Source organism: Barbatula barbatula, assembly GCF_947034865.1.
Source record: "Barbatula barbatula genome assembly, chromosome: 13".
Taxonomy (NCBI): domain Eukaryota; kingdom Metazoa; phylum Chordata; class Actinopteri; order Cypriniformes; family Nemacheilidae; genus Barbatula; species Barbatula barbatula.
The window spans coordinates 12055345-12082313 of NC_136776.1; the positions used below are offsets into that span (position 1 = coordinate 12055345).

Sequence of the window (26969 nt, forward strand, 5' to 3'; positions counted from 1 at the left end):
CAAATAACTAAATGTCCTGTTGTTGGCACACCTTGTAGACAATCCCCCCCAAAAAAACAATGTACAACAATGCCTTCACATAAAAGACAGCGACAGAGAGAGAAAGAGTGTCTGGAGGCTGCTAAAGGCAGTTCAACACTGCAAACATGGATTCAAAGCTCCAGCAAGCCAGCAGGTAAATCATCATATAGAGGTTAGAACAGTTAGCAGACACAGTTTGTCAGTTAAATTCTTGTAAATATATTTCCCCTTGTAATCACTCGTCTTAGTTCTGACTTAAACATCAGTCTCTAAATGAGTTGTATATTAGCATAGTAGGCTATATAGATTTATGCTGTATGCTAAAATGAAATTAAATGTCTATTACTTATTGCTCCATTGAAGATGAGGCAGAGGCAGGCTCAGAGAGTGAGGGAGAGCACATTGAGCATCAGCCAAATCAGCCACTTTTCAGGTCAGTGTTGTTAAACTGGCGGAAAGTAAAGGATTCTGAATATGCTAGAGTTTGATAACAAGAAAGATAGACATTAAATTATTTGAATGGAAGAGTAGTTATATTACAAGAACATAAATGGAATTAGCGCTAAGCCTAACAATTGTATTTAAAATATGATTGTTATTCATTCTCTATATTAAGATGAAACTGCCTCAGAATCAACTCAACAGAGTAAAAGTGAAGGTCTTGGAACTGAGCCAGAGACAGAAAAAGTTCAGAATGAGAAAGAAAGGCAATGCAATGAGACAGAGAGGGAAGAGACAGACGCAGAACAGGAAGAAATGGAGAGTGAGGCAGCCACAGCTCGAGTTTTCCACTCTTCATTCACATGCTCACAAAAAAGTGCCCATGCCATTTTGGAAACATTTAAGGAGTTTGATGCTCATGTTGTGCTTCCAACACTTTTTAAGCGGCTGGAAATCTTTGCAACACTCCCCGTCTCAACAGCCACTGTTGAACGCTCATTCTCGAAGTTGAAGCTGGTGAACTAAACTTCGTAATGTCTGTGGACAAGAACGACTCTCTGATCTTCTGCTTCTGGCCATTGAAAAAGACATCCCAATCATAAAAGATGAGGTCATTAAGATCTTTTAGCAAATGGTACCAAATAGAAAGGTTTTGCTGTTAAAGGAAACAAACCAAAATGTAAAATAGTTTGTTAATCAGCAATGTGTTACTGTGATGTTCTATCAAAACATCTACAATAAAGTCTAAAATGTATTTTCCACATACCGTGCATGTTTGTATCTACTTTTTGCTCCGCCTCTATGAAACACGCAGATTTTTTAAAAGCTCATCGCTCTGAAAAACGAGGTGTGATATGATTGGCCAGTTAACCAGTGCATAGTGATTGGTCGAATACTGCAAGTGTGTGACGGAAATGTAACGTCTCTTACCAGATTTGGAACATCAGGTTCCAAAGCAAATTTTCTGACAGGTACGCCCCCATTACTTGCGTATACATTTGGGTGGTCTTAATCAAATCATCCCTCAGACTGACTTAGATTTGTGAGTGTTGCACAAGGTGTTTCAGGCAGGTCTGGGTGAGCATTCACTTTTAGATAGAATGCATCTTTTGTTCTGACACTTTAATTTTTACAAGTTTACGTGTCTAATACATGCATGGGCAACTTATAACACACCAAAGACACAAAAAAAACACGTATTCGTGCAATATGACCCCTTTAACACTTTACAATGGTTGTCTTTGGTGTAAAAGCCTTTAGTCTGTCTGTCAGCTTTATTTCTCTGGTGTAGGCCTAAAATCTCACAAAACAAACTTTTCGTGAGTACAGGCAATTATAATATACAGACTTATGAGTCTTACGGGACTAAAAACTTCAATGAATGATCTTGCACTTAAGGGCGTGTAAAAACATGTATGCAGCCTGATCACACAGAAATTCCTAACTATTTTACAAGGTGGCTAGTTCGTATGAATTTGTTCGATGTGAGTTGTACAAAAAAGTATGATTGGTAGATAAAAGCAATACTGGAGCCCCTCCCCTAACCCCACCCCTTAGCCTAACGTCACCGGCGCAAAAGCAAATCGTACAATGTCATATGAATTAGCCGCCTTGTCAAGTTGTTACAAAATCCAGTGAGAGTGTTGGTTTAGAACAATAAGGTTTTTCTTCCTCAATCCGCCTACTTTTGCAGTAGCAAAAAAAGTATCAAACCTTTCGAAATGCCTTAGCCCAACTTCCTTTTTGTTAATGAAATAAATTTACGTAGGAAAGAAACCTACACTTATCAAGTGATTTCCTATGTTCTTTTGAGCCACTCAAGCATTCTCATTACACTTATTTCAAAGACCAAGAGCGGGCTTAAGTGTACACAAACACAGCCACGCAAGCTATATATAATGTGCGACTCCTGGAGGCAGTCCAGATTCAGCGTGACTGTAGAAAGAGTCAGAAGAATGAGAATTAATGAGAGACGACTGACCGTAGGTGGTATGCATTAGCATTTCAAAGGGTATGTCCGTCTTGAAATGTTCAGGCCAACCTGTATTATTCTGCAGGATCTAATGAAAAGTCTAATTCCGCAGGCCCTCTACCGCTTCTTTAACCTGGTGTGGCGACAGGCCCGTCTCATTATCCTAGTGCTTCTGAAGGAGGTTACACATAGATGCTAATGGATGTAATGACATCAGGCTATGTTCCTGTAGCAAAGCCGCCAATTTAAACGGGATGCGGAATTCATCTGGCTGCTGGGTTTTGACATGGATCTTCTCGGCTAAGTCAAAGGACTAATTAATGTCTAGATGCCCTGGGAAAGATACCCGGCCCTCTTCAGTAGATCTTCAGCGTGTAGGAGGCTTCTGGAGAAAACAGCGGTGGAGCTACTTGTGTAGGCCGGACTCTTAATGAAACCTTAAAGAAACCGTTGACGCAAAAATGAAAAATTATGTTTCCATGTTGAAAAAGGCCAAAAGATTCATTACCCTGCCTCATTTGAATGCACCTCTTACATATTCCTTGTAAATATCACTGCCGCTTTATAACTCACAAGTGTAATGCATAACCCATCTGCTTGTGCTTCTGCAACAGATGTGGCTTATGTTTTTTTTCTGTCTAATCATTGAGGAGCTGATTGGTGACATTCAGTTTAAAGAGCCCTCTGAACAAGTGTCAGGCATTCCCTACAGACACTACTATACATCTCAGAAGGGTGAAGTTACAGCAATCTGTTGTTGTGGGACGGCTGCCAGGAATTTAATGGCAATGTGTGAATCCTTGCCATTTAAGAAAAAATGTATATCATTATAAGATTATATCATTTTGCATCATAACTTTGTAGCATTTACTACATAAAAAATACATTTTGATAATTAAAAGTTTTATCTGTTAACATTAGTTAATGCACAATGAATTAACATGAGTAATTGAATTGGCATTAAAGTCATAGTTCACAAAAATGAACATTCTCTCATCATTTACTCAACATCCATTATGACTTTCTTTCTTTCGCATGACACAAAAGAAGATATTTTGGACAAAGCTGGTAACCGAACAGCACTGGACCCCGTTCCCTACTATTGTATGGACACAAAACCAAAAGCAAGTGAATGGGAACCAGTTAACAGCATTTTTCCAAATATCTTCTTTGGTGTTCCACAGAAGAAAGAAAGTTTTACAGGTTTGAAATGACAAAAGGATCAGTAAATTATGACTTCAACTAACAATTACAAAGATTACTAAATGCTGTAAAATTAAAACGTATTATTTTGAGTTAATGTTAACTAATGCATATAATGATGTTAATAAATCTACAGCCTTATTTAAAGAGTTGCCATAAATGATAAATTGTAAATTTTGCCTAGTTAAAGGCATAAAAATATAATGTAAAATAGTTAATTTAAATGAATTGTAAAGCTAATTTGATCGTGTCTAAGGTTAGGGTAAGACAGCAAAAATGTAAACAGTGCACCTATATGATATTAGCTATTAGTTAGCTTCAGAATAGCTTAGCTTGCAATTTTACGCAAAATTCTATGAATTAAAAAAACATTTATAGAAAAATGATGTGAAGTCAGGGAATCTTGTTTTTAAAAATGTTTGAGAGAATTACAATGAATTGCAATTGTTTCTGTAGCTCAACTGGTAGAGCGTGCACTATAAAAAAAAACATTGTTACTAAAGTATGTCTTTCTATAGTCAACTGAGCACCTTGTGATACCACCAAAAAATTGTAATCAGCTATTTACCGTTGCTAGTTAATGACTCTTCATCATTGACTTAGCTTCAGATAAAGCACAGTTTAACATTAGATCTGTGTCATTGAGAACATTCGGGAGGCCATGACGAGTTCGCTCTTCACTTAGTTTTTTCTCTCATAATCAGGACGTCGGCTGTCATTGCTGTTCAACCGTCCAAATCATTAGCTAGAACAGCAATGACGGGCAACGTCAGGGCCAATTTTGGCACTTGCAAACTAGACAAGCATGAAATTGCTGTGGGGAAAGTGGAAGCTGCTGGAAAAACGCGGCGAGCAGATCTCTGGTGCTCATACAGAGACTAAAATGATCAAGCTGATCCCGAAGTCCCAGCGCATTCATGATGAATTTGTGTAAAGGGGTCTTTCACACAGTCCCTCAATAGAAAATAGACCCCGCAGGGCCTGGGCTAAACCTTATGTCTGATTCTTGAAATTGTGACGTAAATGCAGTTATTAATGTCTGTTCTTTGCCACTGATCTTTTTTTTATTTGCCTGTCAAAGCTGTTGAAGAAGAATTTGAGTGACGGTTGTAACTATGGTTTTCTTTGGCACTTGCGTAGTGGAGTAAAGTGCATCATTTCACTTTATTTTTTATAATGAATCATGTTTGTATGAAGCACCGATGAGTAGTCATGTAAAAAAGATTTTATAGTTATAGTTTTGTTTTCAATTTTATTCTTATTTTGAATTATGCGCATTTCAGTTTCATTTTAGCTATTTATTTCTTATATTGCTATATAAGTTACAATTATTTTATATACATTTTATTTGATTAATCAGTTGATTTTAGTTGGTTAATTGGTTTTTATGTGATTTTAGTTGGTTAATTGTTTTTTAGCTGATTTTAGATGGTTAATTGTTTTTAGCTGATTTTAGTTAGTTAATTGGTTCTTGGTTAATCTTGACTAACCGTACATCTTTGAAAAGGTTCCCAAGACATATTTGTCATCTAATTTATAACAGTAATGTTACATCAGCATTACATTCTTCACTTGTGTCACAACATCACATCGGAGATCAGTTTCAACCAGACAGCACAGATCAGTTTGTTGAGTTCCTCAAAATCACAATATGTCAGAACCCCACTCTGATGCTTATTTGTGTGTTCATTTGTTTGAATAGACACGGACTACATCAGCACAGAAGAGGAACAGAAGGTAGAACAGATGCTGGCTTTCCTGACGGAGGAGTCCAAGCAAGCGGCGGCCAGCACAGCGGTGAGTACACCTACCCACACAGGTCCCTAAAACAACAACCAGCACTTACTTGCTGCATTGTTCCCTCAAGTGCTTTAACAGAAATCAATATGGTGCCTGTCTGCAATATATTCATTTGAAATGTGAAATCGGCATTTGAAATAGAACAGTTCAAGGTGAGTGTGACAGTGCAAACAAGTGGAAGCTTGTTAAAGGGATAGTTTACTAAAATGAACATTTCTTTCCTCATTTACCCGCCTTCATGTCACCTTTGACTTTCATTATTTTCCTCAGAACACAAAAGAAGATATTTCCAGAAATATGTAAAATGTTGCCTTATTATACTGAATTTTATGTTGTTTTACAGATTTTGTAAGAACAAAATAATTATTTAAATTTTTCGTTCAAGAAAAACATGAAAACCAATCATTTGAAAGAACGTTTGTTTTAGGCTATTTAACTGGCAACCCAGATAATGAAAGAAAACACCAAGAGAAATTTATCATATCTTTTGTGTTCCAACACTAGTTTACATAAACAAATAAGACACTACTGTCTGTGTATTTATAGACTTTAGTGTCGACACTGGTCAAATCTGTTCTATGGGCATCAATCACATAATATAATATTCTGTATAATCATTGAAATAATATAATATACTGTATAATACACCCTTCACTTTTGAAAATACATCAAATCTCAGTTGAATTTTAATATTTCGATCTATAATTCAGTCAACACCGTCGCATCTTAAATTGCTACTTAAATTCCTACAGGCACCTTGAGCAATACATGACGCCTCAGCTTTCAGAAAGCATGAGTGTGGGAGGCAATAAAAGCCTATTAGTGATTTTCTGAACTGGAGTCACAATGTTACCAAGGGTTTCTGTGGTCCACAGTTAATGTGATGGCCGCCCCATTCAGGTCTTTCCACAGCCGGTTCTCAAACATACAGTAGCTGAGAGTCCACCGCAGCATTAGCCAGCAGAAAGTGAGCTTCTCCCACGAGAGCTTTTCTCTTCTGCAGAGAGAAACATAATCAGCCATTCCCCTCTCCCCTTAACCCAACACCAACCATCAGCAGAGAACCGGGAATTCCACTTGAAACCGATGATTTGCCCGATTTATATCGAGTTGTGGAATCTTGATATAAATGTATTCGCTTTCTGTAATAACATATAAGTGGTGATTGCCGTGTTGAGATGGGATGTGTTGGTGCGATCATGGGCAGTTGATACATGGAGCCCTTGCTGTTTTCCCTCTTGTATTTTCATCCCTTGGCTGGATAGCAGATTTGGTTGCTATAGGACTGTTGATGTCCGAGCCCGGTCCTCTCTTGTCAACAGTCCTGTCGCTCGTCCTCTTAAGCTCCCGATCTCTTCCGTGAGATATACGGGACAGGTTCGCGCACAGATGATTCCAACTATCACTCACGCCACCGGCTCCGCCTCACGGCTCAAGTCCCGCCTTCCTCAACACAGAATTCTTTAAAATTGCATTAATCAAACCACAGACCCAGTTAAAGTCACGTTGTAAGGACAAAAGCTCACATAAATTGCTGAACGAACTTTATGCATGTAAAAAAACATTTCTCTATACAAAATAGTGATATAATATTTATTTATAATTGTCCATACTAATATAACCATATAGAAAAATATGGAAGCTCAATAAGGCATCATTGAACATCATTCACATTTAATTTGAAGATGCACATTTTCAAATTTTTACCTCAGAGAGTTGCGTGTTGATTTCTTGGTTTTTTTCTAAAAGCGTCTTGTTATTTCTTATCCTGGAACAGATGTACTTGATGTCGACCTTCCCAAAAGAGATGCAGAATTGCTGGCGTAATTATTGCCTGTTTTTCTCTCATAACACACGGGATGATATTAAACAGGATTGCGGCAATCACAGGGTCGACAATTTCAACAATTTGCAACAATTTCTTCACATTTTGTAACCAGAGCTTCACAGGTATTCAAGCAAGATACAGATTAGTATACTTTTGTATAGCAAGACTTTTGAAAGTTTTTCTGTAAAACTATCCAACAACATGCATAAAGGCAGAGTTGGCAATCCCGGCAGAATTTCTTTTTCATGCTTTATCATTATATATCATCTGCGAAAAGCGTAGGACCAAATAACATTTGCTCAATCATCGCCCTGAGTGCATACATGTGTACATTTTCAGTCAACGTATTTTGCATCCCACTGCGCACCCTATTAAAGCAGACGCCATACGTCATCAGCACAGTCACATATGCTGTGCAGACACAGCGAGACCTAACTTTCCCCTTAAATGTGTGCAAGTTTGCAAGTCTTTTTTGGTGTGTGTTTTAATAAATGTGGCTGACTTCTATTTGCTTGTTGCATGTAGGAAAGTGGGTAGGTTTAGGGTAGAAGTGGGGTTAAGTTCACTAAAATATGTATTGTTTAAGTACAAATAATACGCATTTAGAAAATCGTTTCAGTTTTGCAAATGCAAAGAACTGAGAGTATCATTTTCACACATAGAGGAGGCAAAGGGTGTCTATTACACGTAATACTACATGAATACGGCTGTCAAAAAGTTACATTATATACAAAAAAGATCATTTATATACTGTCATTAAAAAATGTTGTGCACAAGTATTTTTGGCAAATAAAAATCATTTAAAAAAATAACATTTAATCAGCAGTCAGTAATAAATAGGGGTTAAAAGTTTAACACCAGGGAACGTCTTTTATTTAGATAGATTGTGACGGAAATATATCACTTGTCACTTTAGCATGTTGTTGTATATTTAACAAAAATAATCTTAGTGATAAACAGTACTTAAGTATGTTTTGTCTGCATTTACTCCAGTACATTCTCAAGTACTTTCAGGCTAGTTTATAAAGCATGTATCATATGTTTTACTCCATTTCATAAATACATTTTGATAAACGCATCTTTAAAACTTAAAATTCCCAATACTTTAAGTACATCAAAAATCTAGTACTTCATTACCTTCAATCAAGTAGAATTTTGAGCAAAATACTTCAGTAAAAATAAGAAAGAAAAAGTGCCACAGCATGACAGGTAAAAAAATCTAAAGGTGTTTATATTTACATGTGTTTTTGAAGTAAAGAAAAAAGTATGATATATGCTTAGTAGTAGTAGTAGTGTGTTTTATGCCTTATGAACTGCAAGAAAGAAAATCACGGGAAAATCGCAGTAAGTACAGATATTTCAAAACGTACAAAATGAGCTTTCTTTTAAAATTCACGCAGACGTAGATATGCGATATGTATTTGTAAATAAGTACAACTACCAGCAGATGATTTAGAAATAACACTGTCAGCTTCAGGTCACATCCTGAGGTTCAAAATAACAATGAAATGCAAATTTTTAAGTGTTTCTCATCGGGAGCAAATGCGATCTGACTTCTGGGATCGGGAGTAATGATGACTTCAGGTTGAGCTTCATTTCCTTATAACCAGCTTGACAAATGAATGCCATGTTTAAGCATTTCAAATGTCATTATTTGTTTTGAAATATTCGTAATGTTCTTAAAGCGAATTTTAATTATGACACGCTTTCTCGTATCCCAACTTCAAATGAAACAACTTCAAGCCAGCCACTTTTCCCTGAAGGATGGAAACACTTTGATCGAAGTGCTCCCAAACCATCACTTGAGTATGCAGATCGGCAACAGTCTCAACCAATGGCATAGGTGTGGGCGGGGCTATGTGTTTATTTGACCAATAGAAGAAAGAGGGATTGTTATTTTCTTCACTTGTTCACTTAAACATGTTGTTGGATAGTTTTACGGAATCATTTCTGAATAAGTAACATTTGTAGCCATATCTGCCTGTAATGTGTTGTGTTTCATATTATATAAATACAAACTGACTGTTGGGTTTAAGTTAAGGTTTAGGGGTGGGGTTTGGGTTACGTGCTAAAATGTCTTAAGCGTCCGCACAAAGTAATAAACGTACACAAAATACCATGTCTGATTCAATAAAAAATCACACCTGTACACGTCATGATGGCAAATTGCGTCGCCCCCTGCTGGTAAAGCAACTCCACCTTCATACATGCATGTCATATTCACGGCTAGAAAAGGCAAAGCGTGACACTGACACGCTTTCTGGAGGGCATGATACCGTGATACCGGGTTAAGCATTTTGAATAAGCAGAATTCCATCAACAGATTTGTTTACATTTGCGCGACATAAAAAAATGTACAGTACATGATTAACGAATGTAATGCAACACTCGCCATAAAGTGTCTTGAAAGGGCGAGCGGGCCGCTCTTCTTGTTGAGCTCTGTTATTTGTGTTCGTGTCATAATGCAGAAGTGCAATCAAACAGAAATAGTATTGCGATAGTTTATCGCTGCTATAATTCTGCAGGCTCATACACATCCAACCCTTGATGAAAAGATTTTGGGTCTGCAGATCAGGCCCAGGGTAATTGAGACAATCTGCATAGATATTCATTTCTTGTGACCTTGCTGTATGTCCGTAACAGCATGTGATCAGACTGATATATTGCGTTGTTTGGTTGTAATAAGCAAGGATTCAACTCTTGAACTCGCCTTATACGTTTACCATAATTGAAGATATGAAACAATAATTTAATGTTGCAGCTCTGCCGTTTAGTTGACAGTGTGTCTACGCAGCATTAAAATACATTTTCAATTATTAACACTAAATCTATCTTATGAAAGAAAATTATTTCAGGCTTTTTTTGGCCACAGAATAGAGCAGCAATGTTGTGGATAAAAATCCAAAGGCAAAAATTACATTGTACTATACAAATTATGCAGTTACTATTTTTTATGAAAGATGATGAAAGAACGCACTAATCAAGCACAAATATAGAATACGTTTGATGTTAAAACGAGGAAACATTGTAGGTCACAGTTCACTGTATTGCCTGCAATAGGGCCCATTGTGGTTAAACTGAGAATGCACTTTGAATCTCAGCGTGAATTGTATGGCATTATGAATTGCGTTTTGATATATTTTATGACTCAACGGCACGTGAAGTGAAGCTTGCATTTCTGCATTTCCAGCACATTTTTGCCGAAATATGCAAACGCATCATTAGCTCATTGAGCTTGTGTGTTTGTTTCCACACCGGCTGACATTTGTTTACTTTCCTCTGCCAAGTGCACCTTGGCTCTGACGTCCGGGGTAACAAAGCGTGATGTCTGGCTTTTATTCACCATCGATGTGATCTATGCGTGTGTGTTTATACCGGCGGTTGGGCATCTGTGAAGTATCAGTCATTTTTCCTCCTCTGAGTATAGCTGTTGCATGTTAAGGCTTCTCACCCTTAACCGTCCTCTCCATTTGTTTTGATTCTTATTTATTTCTGTTAAAAGTTTCAAACCACGACGCCTCATTGTAGCTATATTTGGCCTTTGTATTTGACAGAAATGTGGCAGTATTTATTAATTTCATTGCCAAATATATTAAATATATCAATATATATTTAGGTGAATCTGTTTGTTTTGACAAATGAGGACTATACAAGATTCACTAAATCACTGTTTTTGTTCCTCATTTATTATTTAGTTCAATATTACTATTCATATAACAATATGCGGTAAATTATCTACTTTAAAATAATCATAAGGAATCATAAACAGAATTAAAATAGTGACTTTCATTGTTTTTTTATTGAACAGTATTTCATGTAAATGTGTTGCTGTAACCCTATTTGACATCCATTAAAAACACATGAATTGTTTACAAATCTAACTGTGATTTATTATAATTGTTTGAAATTATAATAAATATAAAGATATATAGATGTATTCATTTATTTATTTTTCCCCTTAAATAGCGTTAGTATAGACCCCTTCAGAAGAAATAAACAATGCTGGTCCAGAAGAACTTGTTTCAGATTTCTAACACTACACAAACATTTGTTCTGACTTGATTTCCCGGACAGGGTCACGTGTAAGATTAACATTTTTTTATTGAATTAAATTTGAGAAAATAAAAGTGCTTCTGGACCAGTGTGTATATATCTTGTGAAGTGGTCTATAGCAAGGTGCTTTGAGTTTGTCACAGTTGCTTGACTGTCATTTAACTTCTCCTCATTTTGAGTAGTTCGTAGTTTGTGAAGCTAGAGTTTGAAATATCTTCCCCATTACCGGTAATGACACACCAGAGTTTGAGAGGAATATTATAATTTTCTGAAATTGTTGCTGCAGTGGGAACTCCACCCTGACATATATTTCACAATATTCTCCTTCGGATGCAGTTCACAGTCGGTGTATTCCATTCCTGCATGAATACTACACTTTGAGCGCTAATCTTCCTGCTAGAAACATAGTGATTTTCACTTCAGGAAAACCAGAATTCTGACTACTCAGGATGGAGTTTCAGCCTTTTGACGGCACCTTCATCTGATTCTCGGGAAAGTTCATTGCAATTACCAGAGCGCTTTAGCTTTCAGCAGAGCTACAATTTTCACTCCCACAAAAGTGCTGCCGCCCCACCACCTAGTCTTAAAGCATGTTGTGATTGACATAACCCGGAAAAAGTTACTCATTTTCATAGAGATTTAATAAAATAAAAATATTGAAACTTTTGTTATAAGCATTAATCTAACAAAACTTAGAAAGGCAAAACTATTTAATAACGGGGTGAGAGAATCAACTTAATTCTGTATATTATCTGGCAAGAAAATATACTTACAAAATGATTCATCAGTACTTGTGGAAATTTGCCACAATTTATATTTTCCCAGCTTTAGAAATCTCTAGTACTGCTCGTTTTAAAACGCTCAACCTATTTTCTGTGCGTCTATCAAGGATCCAAGAGAATATCTGTGTTGACACAACTGACTGTTCGATCTATTTTTAAGGGTCTGTTGACTGAAACACAGTGGCATGTCTAACCCCTTGTACAATAACTAGAACAGCACCTCGGTTAAACCTGTTTCTGTAGCTCACCGCTGTTATGTATGCTACAAAGAACAATCTGTTTGGATATGAATAATTCAGAACTGTTTGTCTGGAAATGTGATATAATTTGAGCATAAAATCTTAAATATGGGATCTTTGTGAAATATGGCGTGATGTGGTGATATAAAACATCTGTATACAAACCTGTAGATTACCCTAAAATTGCTAGTCTGTTTGTCTCAGAGCTATGTGGTGTACATTCAGATTCACTCAATCTGTACGGCCAAATCTAAGTTTACAGCTTTTTATAATTCCTAATAATTTTATATTTATGGGGTCAAAAAAGTGCTTATTGAGTTGTAAAACACAATAATCTATGTCTGCTGTTATTGTTTGTGTTTTATTAGTTTTTTGTATGCATGTACGTATGTACGTACTGTCGTCTGTTTGTGCCGTCCTCACTGTCATCTGTATATGTCGTCCTCACTGTCATCTGTATATGTCCTCCTCACTGTCATCTGTATATATCGTCCTCACTGTCATCTGTATATGTCCTCCTCACTGTCTGTATATGTTGTCCTCACTGTCATCTGTGTATGTCCTCCTCACTGTCATCTGTATATGTCGTCCTCACTGTCATCTGTATATATCGTCCTCACTGTCATCTGTATATGTCCTCACTGTCATCTGTATATGTCCTCCTCACTGTCTGTATATGTCGTCCTCACTGTCAACTGTATATGTCCTCCTCACTGTCATCTGTATATGTCGTCCTCACTGTCATCTGTATATATCGTCCTCACTGTCATCTGTATATGTCGTCCTCACTGTCATCTGTATATGTCGTCCTCACTGTCTGTATATGTCGTCCTCACTGTCATCTGTATATGTCCTCCTCACTGTCATCTGTATATGTCGTCCTCACTGTCATCTGTATATGTCCTCCTCACTGCCATCTGTATATATCGTCCTCACTGTCATCTGTATATGTCCTCACTATCATCTGTATATGTCCTCCTCACTGTCTGTATATGTCGTCCTCACTGTCATCTGTATATGTCGTCCTCACTGTCATCTGTATATGTCGTCCTCACTGTCATCTGTATATGTCCTCCTCACTGCCATCTGTATATATCGTCCTCACTGTCATCTGTATATGTCCTCACTATCATCTGTATATGTCCTCCTCACTGTCTGTATATGTCCTCCTCACTGTCATCTGTATATGTCGTCCTCACTGTCATCTGTATATGTCGTCCTCACTGTCATCTGTATATGTCCTCCTCACTGCCATCTGTATATATCGTCCTCACTGTCATCTGTATATGTCCTCACTATCATCTGTATATGTCCTCCTCACTGTCTGTATATGTCGTCCTCACTGTCATCTGTATATGTCCTCCTCACTGTCTGTATATGTCGTCCTCACTGTCATCTGTATATGTCCTCACTGTCATCTGTATATGTCCTCCTCACTGTCTGTATATGTCGTCCTCACTGTCAACTGTATATGTCCTCCTCACTGTCATCTGTATATGTCGTCCTCACTGTCATCTGTATATGTCCTCCTCACTGTCATCTGTATATGTCGTCCTCACTGTCATCTGTATATATCGTCCTCACTGTCATCTGTATATGTCGTCCTCACTGTCAACTGTATATGTCCTCCTCACTGTCATCTGTATATGTCGTCCTCACTGTCATCTGTATATGTCCTCCTCACTGTCATCTGTATATATCGTCCTCACTGTCATCTGTATATGTCGTCCTCACTGTCAACTGTATATGTCCTCCTCACTGTCATCTGTATATATCGTCCTCACTGTCATCTGTATATGTCGTCCTCACTGTCATCTGTATATGTCCTCCTCACTGTCAACTGTATATATCGTCCTCACTGTCATCTGTATATGTCCTCCTCACTGTCATCTGTATATGTCCTCCTCACTGTCAACTGTATATGTCGTCCTCACTGTCATCTGTATATGTCCTCCTCACTGTCAACTGTATATGTCGTCCTCACTGTCAACTGTATATGTCCTCCTCACTGCCATCTGTATATGTCCTCCTCACTGTCTGTATATGTCGTCCTCACTGTCATCTGTATATGTCGTCCTCACTGTCAACTGTATATGTCCTCCTCACTGTCTGTATATTTCGTCCTCACTGTCATCTGTATATGTCGTCCTCACTGTCAACTGTATATGTCCTCCTCACTGTCTGTATATGTCGTCCTCACTGTCATCTGTATATGTCCTCCTCACTGTCAACTGTATATGTCCTCCTCACTGTCTGTATATGTCGTCCTCACTGTCATCTGTATATGTCCTCCTCACTGTCAACTGTATATGTCCTCCTCACTGCCATCTGTATATGTCCTCCTCACTGTCAACTGTATATGTCCTCCTCACTGTCAACTGTATATGTCCTCCTCACTGCCATCTGTATATGTCCTCCTCACTGCCATCTGTATATGTCCTCACTGTCATCTGTATATGTCCTCCTCACTGTCTGTATATGTCCTCCTCACTGTCAACTGTATATGTCGTCCTCACTGTCATCTGTATATGTCCTCCTAACTGTCTGTATATGTCGTCCTCACTGTCAACTGTATATGTCCTCCTCACTGTCAACTGTATATGTCGTCCTCACTGTCATCTGTATATGTCCTCCTCACTGCCATCTGTATATGTCCTCACTATCATCTGTATATGTCCTCCTCACTGTCTGTATATGTCGTCCTCACTGTCATCTGTATATGTCCTCCTCACTGTCAACTGTATATGTCGTCCTCACTGTCTGTATATGTCCTCCTCACTGTCAACTGTATATTTCGTCCTCACTGTCTGTATATGTCGTCCTCACTGTCATCTGTATATGTCCTCCTCACTGTCAACTGTATATATCGTCCTCACTGTCATCTGTATATGTCGTCCTCACTGTCATCTGTATATGTCCTCCTCACTGTCAACTGTATATGTCCTCCTCACTGTCAACTGTATATGTCGTCCTCACTGTCATCTGTATATGTCCTCACTATCATCTGTATATGTCCTCCTCACTGTCTGTATATGTCGTCCTCACTGTCATCTGTATATGTCCTCCTCACTGTCTGTATATGTCGTCCTCACTGTCATCTGTATATGTCCTCCTCACTGTCATCTGTATATGTCCTCCTCACTGTCTGTATATGTCGTCCTCACTATCATCTGTATATGTCCTCACTGTCATCTGTATATGTCCTCCTCACTGTCTGTATATGTCCTCCTCACTGTCAACTGTATATGTCGTCCTCGCTGTCAACTGTATATGTCCTCCTCACTGCCATCTGTATATGTCCTCACTGTCATCTGTATATGTCCTCCTCACTGTCTGTATATGTCGTCCTCACTGTCATCTGTATATGTCCTCACTGTCATCTGTATATGTCCTCCTCACTGTCTGTATATGTCGTCCTCACTGTCATCTGTATATGTCCTCCTCACTGTCTGTATATGTCGTCCTCACTGTCATCTGTATATGTCGTCCTCACTGTCATCTGTATATGTCCTCCTCACTGTCTGTATATGTCGTCCTCACTGTCATCTGTATATGTCGTCCTCACTGTCAACTGTATATGTCCTCCTCACTGTCTGTATATGTTGTCCTCACTGTCATCTGTATATGTCCTCCTCACTGTCGTCTGTATATGTCGTCCTCACTGTCATCTGTGTATGTCCTCCTCACTGTCAACTGTATATGTCCTCCTCACTGTCAACTGTATATTTCGTCCTCACTGTCAACTGTATATGTCCTCCTCACTGCCATCTGTATATGTCCTCACTGTCATCTGTATATGTCCTCCTCACTGTCAACTGTATATGTCCTCCTCACTGTCATCTGTATATGTCCTCCTCACTGTCATCTGTATATGTCCTCCTCACTGTCAACTGTATATGTCCTCCTCACTGTCATCTGTATATGTCCTCCTCACTGTCAATTGTATATGTCCTCCTCACTGTCATCTGTATATGTCCTCCTCACTGTCAACTGTATATGTCCTCCTCACTGTCATCTGTATATGTCGTCCTCACTGTCATCTGTATATGTCGTCCTCACTGTCAACTGTATATGTCCTCCTCACTGTCAACTGTATATGTCCTCCTCACTGTCTGTATATGTCGTCCTCACTGTCGTCTGTATATGTCGTCCTCACTGTCAACTGTATATGTCCTCCTCACTGTCATCTGTATATGTCCTCCTCACTGTCATCTGTATATGTCGTCATCACTGTCAACTGTATATGTCCTCCTCACTGTCATCTGTATATGTCGTCCTCACTGTCATATGTATATGTCCTCCTCACTGTCTGTATATGTCGTCCTCACTGTCGTCTGTATATGTCGTCCTCACTGTCGTCTGGTTGTGTCCTCCTCACTGTCAACTGTATATGTCCTCCTCACTGTCGTCTGTATATGTCGTCATCTGTATGTGTCGTCTTAATTGTTTATTTGCACACTGTAAAATAAATACATTTTCCAGAACCATAGCTGTGGTCGGCAATAAAAATGCAAAGTAACATGAAATGTACATGTTATTTTACACCTGCCATTATTTTTCCGAATTTCAAAAATACGTGAAAATTCTGTAAAATAAAGCAATACAATTCCCTAAAAAGTAATTGTTATTTTTACAGTGCAGGACTTTCAACATAAGACATTGTATGTAATGTCCCCCCTTAAAGCACAACTAACCCCAGCCACTTTCAGCCATTTCTGAAATATCACCCCAGCACATGTCAATAGGGACCCATCACAGAAAAGGTCAGTTGTCAGCACTCTCGGGAAACACTCAAACCCACAGTCTCCCACAGCGGGACCCCTGCGGTCAGACTGTTAGGGGTGGACTGAAAATGCTGCTCAGATGTAAATATTGCTGAAGCAGTCATGTTTCCGCATCTACGATTAGTTATATCGAAACAGCACAGCAAGTTTTTTCCTCATCCTAATGTGATGTAAATTTAATTTGTTTGGTGAGCATAGCAAATGGAAGTGGTGAACTTTAAGATGTAGTTTAATGAAGATGAAGCAGTTTTAGGATTGGTTCACATAATTTGCATAATGGGAAAACAAACAGATTCTGAAAATGCCAATTTTGCAGTCCTGTGTTCTTATTCGATCTATTAACCTCGGGCCAATTTCTGAGAATTAACACAATAGATGTGTTTCCCCCTGTGATAACAGTAAGATCTATAAGGTCTTGAGTCAGTCATTCAGAGAGGTCTGGGTGGTACTGTAAAGCGTTTGTGCCTCTTCAGCACAATTGCTCTGACCGGACAGGAATATATGACCTGTGGCTCTGAATGGATGGAGCCATCGGCTCAGTCGATTTTTGCTTCTGTGGCTCACAACTCTACATTTCAGTAAGCAGTAGAGCTCTATTCACAAGTCTGAACGTGACATTTTTTACAGAAGGATTAGAAATCTTGAACACAGTCAAATGTGCGCTTTCTTCTCCACAAGTGGCACAGAGCAGAATTACAAAAAACATGAAATGATCGACAGGCTCTCCGCGTCTGCAGTGTTTGAAGCAAGAAGTCAGGATATAAATAAGTAAACATTGATCAATAAAAAATGAACTTGTTTCATGTTATTCAAACCTGTATGACTCCCTTTCTTCTGCAGAACACAAAAGAAGATATTTTGAAGAATAACGATAACCAAACGACACTGAACCCCATTGACTTCCATTGCATGGACACAAAACCATCTTCAAAATGTCTTCTTCTGTGTTTCGCATATTCAAAATAATAACAGTCGACATCACTTTTTAATATTGATATGTTGCTTAGAAATAATGTTTTTGTAAGAATACACTAAATAGACCAGAAATAGAGGATGGGAATATTATACGGCGAGATTTATCGACATTTATGTTTAGTCTACCTCAGCTACCTTGGGTAAATATTTGTCCGCGGTTGACAAGCCTTCAGAACAGCGTCTTATATGATAGATGAAGTGTTTACCTGCGCTGGCAGTCTGTTACCCTTCGGGGTTGTATCAGACCTGAAGTTAGGTTGCTGGACTGGACAGCCACCTTCAATACCGAACATAATGGAGTTGTTTTGACAGCAAGTGTCTACTTTTTGTTGACTAATTTCGGACACAAAGAAACACAAACACACTCCTTTAACGGCACAATCACAGGCTTGACGTTGACCGATTTCTCTGTTGGTTTGGGCTGACGGCTTAGAATTCAAATTCATCTGGGTAATGAAATGAAACGTGTGAAGGACCTACTGTTCCAGTGTAAACCGAAGTGATCCAGAGTAGTCAAGGTCACGGGCCGCTCGTGGAAATTACATCGAGATTACCCAGACAGTAGAAGGACTTAGAAGAGGATGAATTCAAACAAGGTTTTGGAAGGAGCTTAGATTTCCTTCATCTCACCTCGGAGACTAAAGAGAAACCCAATCGTTCCCTGTGGCGGAAAGTTCAGCTTTGAGAATGGAAGGGCATCGAGGACCCCCGGTCACGTCACTCGTGCAGACAGAAAACTGATGAAGCACTGGATAGCCCTGCTCAACTGCGTAACTGAGGTGGATCAATGACGTGCTCTCAAAAATCACTTAGGCGAGTGCAAAGATCTTTTAAACTTGCTGAAGCTCTACTTTCCGTCACACCGTGTGTTTTTAATCAGTTTGGCGCGGCGGACATTTACAATATTAAGGGGAAAGGGATGTCAATAATGTATCCTTCTGGCCTTCGTTTTCTTTAGGTCTTGTCTGCACAGGAGTGCCATACACTATATCGTTTTTTTATTAATTCATTTCTGCTTCTCTTTATTTTATGTATTGATGTGCTTGTTTATTAATATCATTATTTTGTATTATTATTATTAGTGGTTATTGCATTTTTTTTTTCATCATTACCTTTATTTTTTATTATAAGTGGTTATTGCCTTTCATTTAATTGTATTTATTATAACCATTATCTTTTTGTATTCATTATGAGTGGGCTATTGCCTTTTTATTAATGTTTTATTATGCTGTACGTTTATTTAGTATTTCCATTATCTTTGTTTATTTATTTATTCGTTTTTTGGCAGATTCTGCAATGGGATTACTTATGGCAAGATTTGTTAAAGTTGTTACATAGACAAAAGTGTATAGATTGAATCTTTGGATAAAAGCCAATACATACACGACAAATGCATAGCTATAAATGATCATGCCTGCACCGTAAGAACTGTAACCTATCATAATTTGATTGGGGTTTTTTTACAGATTGTTTAATGCATTTTTTTAAAAAGATAAAAGCTGTTAGATTACAGTAAAAGAGTGCAAATATACAAGTCTTCAGCTTTAAGCTGTTGCGTCCCATTAAAGTGAAGCAACGTGATAGACAGAATTGTTCATTTAGGAAACAAAGTCTGCGGACTCTATAGACATGGAAATGCTTGCTTGGCTGCATTTTAAACAACCTACTTATACAGTTATTCTATAACCTTAAAAGATATAGATAAACTATATTTTGGAAGTTGTATTTATAATTTTTGATCAAAAAAGCACATACAGGGCATTTCCGCATGTTTAACTTGCAGACACTGTAGAGGCCTTATGGAATTGTGGGATTGAGGTCAGAGTAATAGGCGTACGTGTAATCTTTTACACTATAGTGGTGAATCAATATGGTTTTTCATCACCTATTACAAACTGGACAAACAAATCTGATAGAACCGTGTTTGTGACTCGGCAATCCGATTGGCTGCAGAGCACTGTGGTGAATGTGTGCCCTCACACTGGCCTGTTCTCTGTTCTGTCACTGCCGTCTATGAAATCAGTACAGAAAATGCAATTAATACTCACGGCCATGTTCAATACATTCCCAACTAAAAAAAGCCCTGGAACGAAAGGCTTGATATTAAAGGAGTGTCATGTAACGCGCAGGTAAAGGTCATTCATCTCTTCTTGGGTGTCATGTGGCCGTTTCTGGAATTTTGCCCAATGGAAGGGAATATCGAGATTTCTTTAATTGGGTTTTGCAAAAAATAAGTATCACCATTACTAATGCTCATGTTGGCAATAGGTCTAAATCCCTAGCACCAGGTATTAAAAAGCATGTTACCCATCCTGCATGAATGATGCCTTCCAATTCTTTAGGCAACCACTAACAGTAGAATCATTCCAGTTAGTTTGGACAAACACTACTGTCAGATAAATTCAGTGTGAAAACAGCTTGTTCCTTGCTTCCTTGAGTCACTGGCTCTTTGAGTGTATGTGTACTAGTTTTTTGACATTTCTGAAGGCTGCGTTCTCTCTGTGATGGCTTCATAATTGTCTAGCGTTTGACATCTCTTGGGTATGAAATGAAAATATTGTTTGCAGCTTTTTTAAAACATCATGCTCATTGAATGTGAGGCATGTTAATTGCATACTTTGGATAAAAATGGTGGCATCACGTAACATTTAGTACTCCGAGCCGTCAAACCTGACCATAAAAGTTAAATATTAGCTGAGTCTTTGTGTTACATCGCCACCTACTTATTACAAAACATAAATTCTGCACTTGCAATATTTCGTGCATTTAAATATGCAGTAAAATAAAACTAGGAGAGGTTTTCCATCATCCTTCTCATTGCTTAATCGTTCCACTTCATGCCGATCCAGCAATGGTTTCATTTTCCATCGCAGGGCTCATAACACAAATGCTTAAATTCATGAAACCGAAAGCTCTCAGGGCATCTTGTCTCTTGTCAGACTGTCATTCTAAATCCGATTATTTGTTTATCCGATTGGAATCTGATTGAAAAACTTACTGTGTATGGCAACTGTTCAGATCCGATGGTGCTTTTTTTAGAATACCTTTATTTGGCAATGATGTTGCGTTGGTTGGTCAAACACAACATGAAGGAGTTTACAATGTTGATTTATGATAATGTGTAGGGATGAATGGACTTCTACAACCAATGAAGCACTGGCACATGTTTTTTGTATTAAACAGCACTTCAATGGCCTTACTCAAGGTTTTATTGATATCAAGATATCAAGGTGACATTATATTTTTATCGAATGTTCTCTGTAGCATGATTTTATGTAAAAAGCTCAACAACTTGCTTCAGCTGGGTTTTGATGGGTCATAGTTTTTTTTGTATTGTGACCGTAGATATTGAACTGTATAGTCAATTTGATCATTTTCATTGGATAGAATAGAAATGACTTACACTGCGAGAGAGTTTCTCTCATTTCAATGCGACCCCAACACTATATTCACAGTCATAGCCTTTACTCCCTGTGTGTCCCGGTTTGAGACACAAAATCCTGTTATGCGTACATTTGAATTTGCTTCGATTTAGTTTAGTTTTCGAATCCTGTTTTCGGCACACTTGGCAAGACGGATGGTTGATGCAAATTTGTATTCACATTCACAGTACACTATGCACTTAGCAGAGTCATGTTAAAAAATGATGATTCGTGGATTCGTTGAATCAGTTTCTATTAAAAAAATGAAATGATTCTACTCTTCAACTATTTTGCAGTGTGATACACGCCATTTTTACTAATTTTTACTCATTTAATCTCAATCTTTCATAGCCGACCAGCGAGGACGATCTCTGCCCAATCTGCTATGCACACTCCATATCGGCCGTCTTCAAGCCCTGCTCCCACAAATCCTGCAAGTGAGTTCAACAAACTGCTGCCAATATGCCATCAATAACACCATTCTTCTATACATTCTTCCATTTAGGAGATTAACACCATGCATTTAAAGGCTTCTACGGCCATTACTTGGCATATAGCATTAAAAATACTGCCTGGTGACCTCATGTTTGCATTATTGTGACGGTTATAGGTCATTATTGTGACGGTTATGGGTCATTCGGCATACAAACATTACAGTTTCGATGTTTAGGGTCATCTGAGTGAAATGTTTCTCGTAGTCTGAACAAAGGATTGAATATTTGAAGTCACGTTTGTAAACAAAACCTCTTTTAATTCTTTAATTGCAAAACTGTAAACTTGAAAAATGTAGTTCTAACCAAAATAAGTCATTTTACTTTAGGTCTGGAGTAAAAAGTTGAACATATGCCTTATAATTTAGTGAAATAAATATTTTCCAAAGTAAAAGAAACACTGATAAAGATAAAATGCTCAAGAAGAAAACGTAAATAATAAATGCGAATACTGTTTAAAAGCCTCTTAGGACGAGAGCTTAAGAAACAGCTTTTTCCATTTTCTGCACTAATGCTAAAGCATAACAGTTTATATTTCTTGTTTAATTCCATAGTTTACTATTATTCTACAATGTGAAAATAATCAATACAGAAATAATAAGTGAACTTAAACTTGTATTAAAGTATTTCAACATTTCAGCCACAGGGGAAAACAGCATGAAACTAAATAACAAATGTTTTATAAAATCAAATATTAAAAGTGTCATTTAATTTGAGTCGATTTATTATTTTATCTTGTGCAGTGAAATGAATATTTATAGCATTTACTACAGTATATAGTTTTTCATATACTGAGGTCCCAAAGATGTGGTGGCCAATGCAAAATTGTTAAATATTAACAGATAAAATCATAGTTTTTAAGACAGTAATCAAGAACGAGATTGGAAGTTGTTTTCTCTTTAATGGTAAATAAATATGAGAAAAATGGCAAGCAGCCTTCGATTATCACTCATTTAAAAAAACACAGAAAGCTTTTTATCTTCCAATGATTTACTGCAAAAATAAATAGACTAATATAAATAAGAAAAATAATATTTATGTTAATTGGATTATAATGAAAAACAAGATTATATTTTTGCCCCATTGGATCATATCTTTCCTCTGAAGCACACGAAAACAAAACATAATATCTTATTTTGCTTTCTTTATACAAGTGAACAAGGCATAAACACTGATTATAACAATAATAATCATTTGTATTAATCATTATGAATTGAAATTGTTATTATTGTTGTTGTTTTTTTGCCGTGTTCAGTGTCCCTGATCTCACTCATGCAGTGTGGCTTCTTGTCTTTTTTTCAGGGCTTGTATCAATCAGCACTTGATGAATAACAAGGACTGCTTCTTCTGCAAGGCCACTATCACAGGAGTAGATGATTACATCAAACCAGCCAGCTCTTAGCATGCCCTTCACAAACACACTAAACCTTATACGAAATCAACATGACTTTCCCCAAAGACTTCACTCTTGAAAACACACACATGTGCAGACAGAATTCACAGGCCACCACATTCTTTCTGTGTTCGGTTACCCCCCCATCTATTCGTCCTGGCAGTGAACCCCTCTGTGCCGATATATTTCATCTTCCGGCAAATGGACCGAGGCCTAGCAAGGCGACAATCCTTCCCAGGTGTCTTTGTGATGAATGTGAGGAAAGCTGTCGTCTCGTGGCGGTTCTGCGGGAGTGGGAAAGCGGTCAGAAAAATCGCACGACAGTGACGGATCACTGGGACGCCGGAGGAAAATTTATCACAGCTTGATCACAATCTCACCTCGTGTTTTCTGTTTTCGTCGTCTGTTTTACTTGCGTCTCTAATCTCATATTCTTTTCTCATTTCTTTTCCCATCTCTTGTCTTGCGGGGTCTCATCTCAGCGCCATGTCTCATTTCCTCTCCTCTCGTGTTTCTCATCTATTTTATTGTATTCTTTTCCCAAACTCTGGTTACGATAGCATATCAATCGGGAAAGCAGATATAAACGTGGTACTAGTGACACTTTTACACCATTACCTGCATTTGGTAATGTTTTTTATACTCTAAACTGACAGCCATATTTGACGTACCGTATATATACAGTAACAAGTTGTAGTATCACACTAAGCAGAACCTACAGTCGGTAGCCTGACATGGTCAAAGAACATCATAAACTAGTCAGACTATATTTAATGACAATTTAGGGTTTATAAAGCACTGTACGGGATAAGAATTTCATTGTGGGGGTTTTGACATTGGGACTGTTTACATTTGATCATCAATGCAACTTGATTTGTGGGACGGTAAAAAAGGTTCACACCATTTTTACAGTTGGTTCAGCCGAGATTTAGCGTTGACTGTCGGAATACAGCAGACAAGTGTTTGGTCTTGCTTTTTTACCTTAGCACATATTGTTTCATGCACATCCTGAACGCTCTTGTCACTTAAGTTCGATACACTGTATATATATATATGTATGAATTATCAAAAACCAAAAAAGTTGGGTTGCTACTTTCTATGATTTGGAATTTCTTATGATGTGGTGTAATATTATTTTAACCGGAGGTGCATGATATGATTTTAGGACCCCCACCCACCCTCCATAGCGCTTCACTTAAAGTGTGCGTGAAGATGTGTGAGTTTGTTTTATTTTTGCGGTCGAGTGTGTGCCGACAGATTTTATTTAACAAAGCCACTCTCAGGCATCCGATCAGTTGTCAAAGGGAATTTTAGATAAGTTAAGCAATATTTAAAGAACGGTTGATGTTTTCATTTGGTTTGGAGAAATGGGAGACGGCAACTTCTTGTTCTTTCACGTTTGTGGGAGTGTACATGTATTGATGTGATATTAGCATTAAATTATTTATCCTAGAAGTCGGTCTTGTGTGGTTACGTTGGTGTCCCAGCCGATTGAAATTTGATAACGAAAGAAACGGGAATATTTTTTTGTATTTTCATACTCAACAGGTGACATCATTTTGGACTGGGTGTACAGTATGGATGTAAGTAAACAACTTTTTCATCGCATTTGAACTTTATTAGACAAAATGTTTTCAACACAGCTCAAACCAAATCTTCAACCCTGTTGACCTTTCTTCCGTTTCTGTTTAGCCTTAGTGTGGTGTTCATGTTTTTGTTAATTGTGGTTTAGGTCTGTTGGACACACAGCATTATTTCGTTTTTAAATCAATACAGCAAAGACATTTTTTTTTCGCTGGAACTAGATAATAATTCTATTCACAATTTGTTATGTTGCTGCCTTATGTTAAACTATTTCAAGTTAACTTTTTGGACATCAATCTGCACTCCATACATGGTACTTATCAAGCCAAAAACATATTTGTGAAAACTTGTGAAACATTTTTTAATAGCATTTATAAAAAGGTGTTTTTTTTAGTCAACTGTTCTAGTCTTTTGTAAACTGTGCTAAAAATCCGTTGATATGGGAGAACACATTAATGTTAAAGTCACATTGAAAATATTATTTTCAAAATGTGATGTGTACCTGGAAATGTGTAGGTTTCAGATTTTTGACTTTGATCAAAGATTATGAGGGCAAATGAATATTAAAACAATGACATGCACAGATGAATCAGTTATTTTAAACAATGCAATATTACAGTGCATCCGGAAAGTATTCACAGCGCTTCACTTTTTTCACATTTTGTTATGTTACAGTCTTATTCCATAATGGATTCAATTCAATATTTTCCTCAAAATTCTACAAACAATACAATAAGCAGTAGGCAATGACAAAACATCTCGCCAGTGAAATGCTTTAAATAAAGGATGTTTGCATCCACCAAGAAAATGTTCTAACGAATAACATGAGAGTGAATAAAGAATGACAACATTTTGAGGTTTTTAAGTGTTCACAATTTTAGAGACGTACAATGCACTTCCAATTCTTAAGATGTTCAATCGATCGATAATGTGCACTTGCAAATGTACATATTTGTGTACAGATGCCTGCGAATTCGATTACCTGGAGCATCAATGTCTGTTTTTCTTGTTTCCTGAAGAAAACATAAAGGGGTCTCCAAACACTCAAGCATTCGTCTCTAGGCCCTCCCGGTGGATGGTCTTTCCCCACCCAACCCCCTAAATATCTCTATCACCTTACTGTTCTGCAGCTCTTCATTGATCTATCTGGACCCCAGGCAGGCGGCGCGCTGGGGCCTTGTAGATCGCCTTCACAGATAGCCTCTCCAGATGATAAAAAAGCAGGCAATGAGAGAATCTTCCCCGCTCGGGCCGGCCACCGATAGCACCCCATGTATATTTATAGATGAACAACAGCAAACCTGCACCCGGTTCAATACATGCTGGGACGAGAACTGACCCGCCCGCTGCGGAGCTGCTGGCCACCTCTCTGAGAACATGGCCCTGTGTAAACAGAGGAAGAAACCTTGTTCTTTTCCGCCTGTTCACTTTCTGCTGAAAACAAAGAAAGATATTTGGAAGTATGTCAGCACCAGACAGATCTCAGCCCCCATGGACTCCCCTGCTATTGCAGTAAATGGTGTGTGAGATCTGACATTCTTCCATATTTCTTCCTGTGTGTGTGAGCAAAACACAGAAATGTACACAGGTTCAGAACAATCTCAGAATTTTCATTTTTGGGCGAAGTATCCCTTTAAGGGGTTTCTTGAAGCCGGGTCCTGGCCTGCATGTATTGTGGATGTGGCTCTTTGTTTTCTAGGTGATTTTCTGTTTCACGTCTTGACCGCGCTCCCTTGTTTCCTCATAAATCATTCAATTATTGTTTCATGCCCCACCTGCCCTACTCATATAACCTTGTAATGCAGTTATTTCTAATCCTCTTGTGCCGGTTTGTTGTCCTCGTCTCCAAAATGTAATAGGCCTAGTGTATTTCTTTTTTTTTATTGAACATTAAAACAAACATATATAGAGTTTGGGTCCAAAATTAGATAACTTCATTTGAAAAAAAGTTGTGTTGTTTTTATTGTGTTTGGAACCAAAA

The 26969-nt window shown here is 37.9% G+C and overlaps 1 protein-coding gene across 1 annotated transcript in view; it reads left to right on the plus strand.

Moving 5' to 3' along the window:
- rnf123 (ring finger protein 123) overlaps window positions 1-24858 on the plus strand; it is a 106147-nt gene extending 81289 nt beyond the window's left edge. Inside the window, exons 38-40 of the mRNA XM_079471511.1 lie at window positions 5340-5434; window positions 21872-21957; window positions 23314-24858. Of these exons, the coding sequence (XP_079327637.1) occupies window positions 5340-5434; window positions 21872-21957; window positions 23314-23413 (281 nt within the window). The 3' untranslated portion in view covers window positions 23414-24858. The remainder of the gene's footprint in view (window positions 1-5339; window positions 5435-21871; window positions 21958-23313) is intronic.
- The last annotated feature ends 2111 nt before the right edge of the window (window positions 24859-26969 follow it).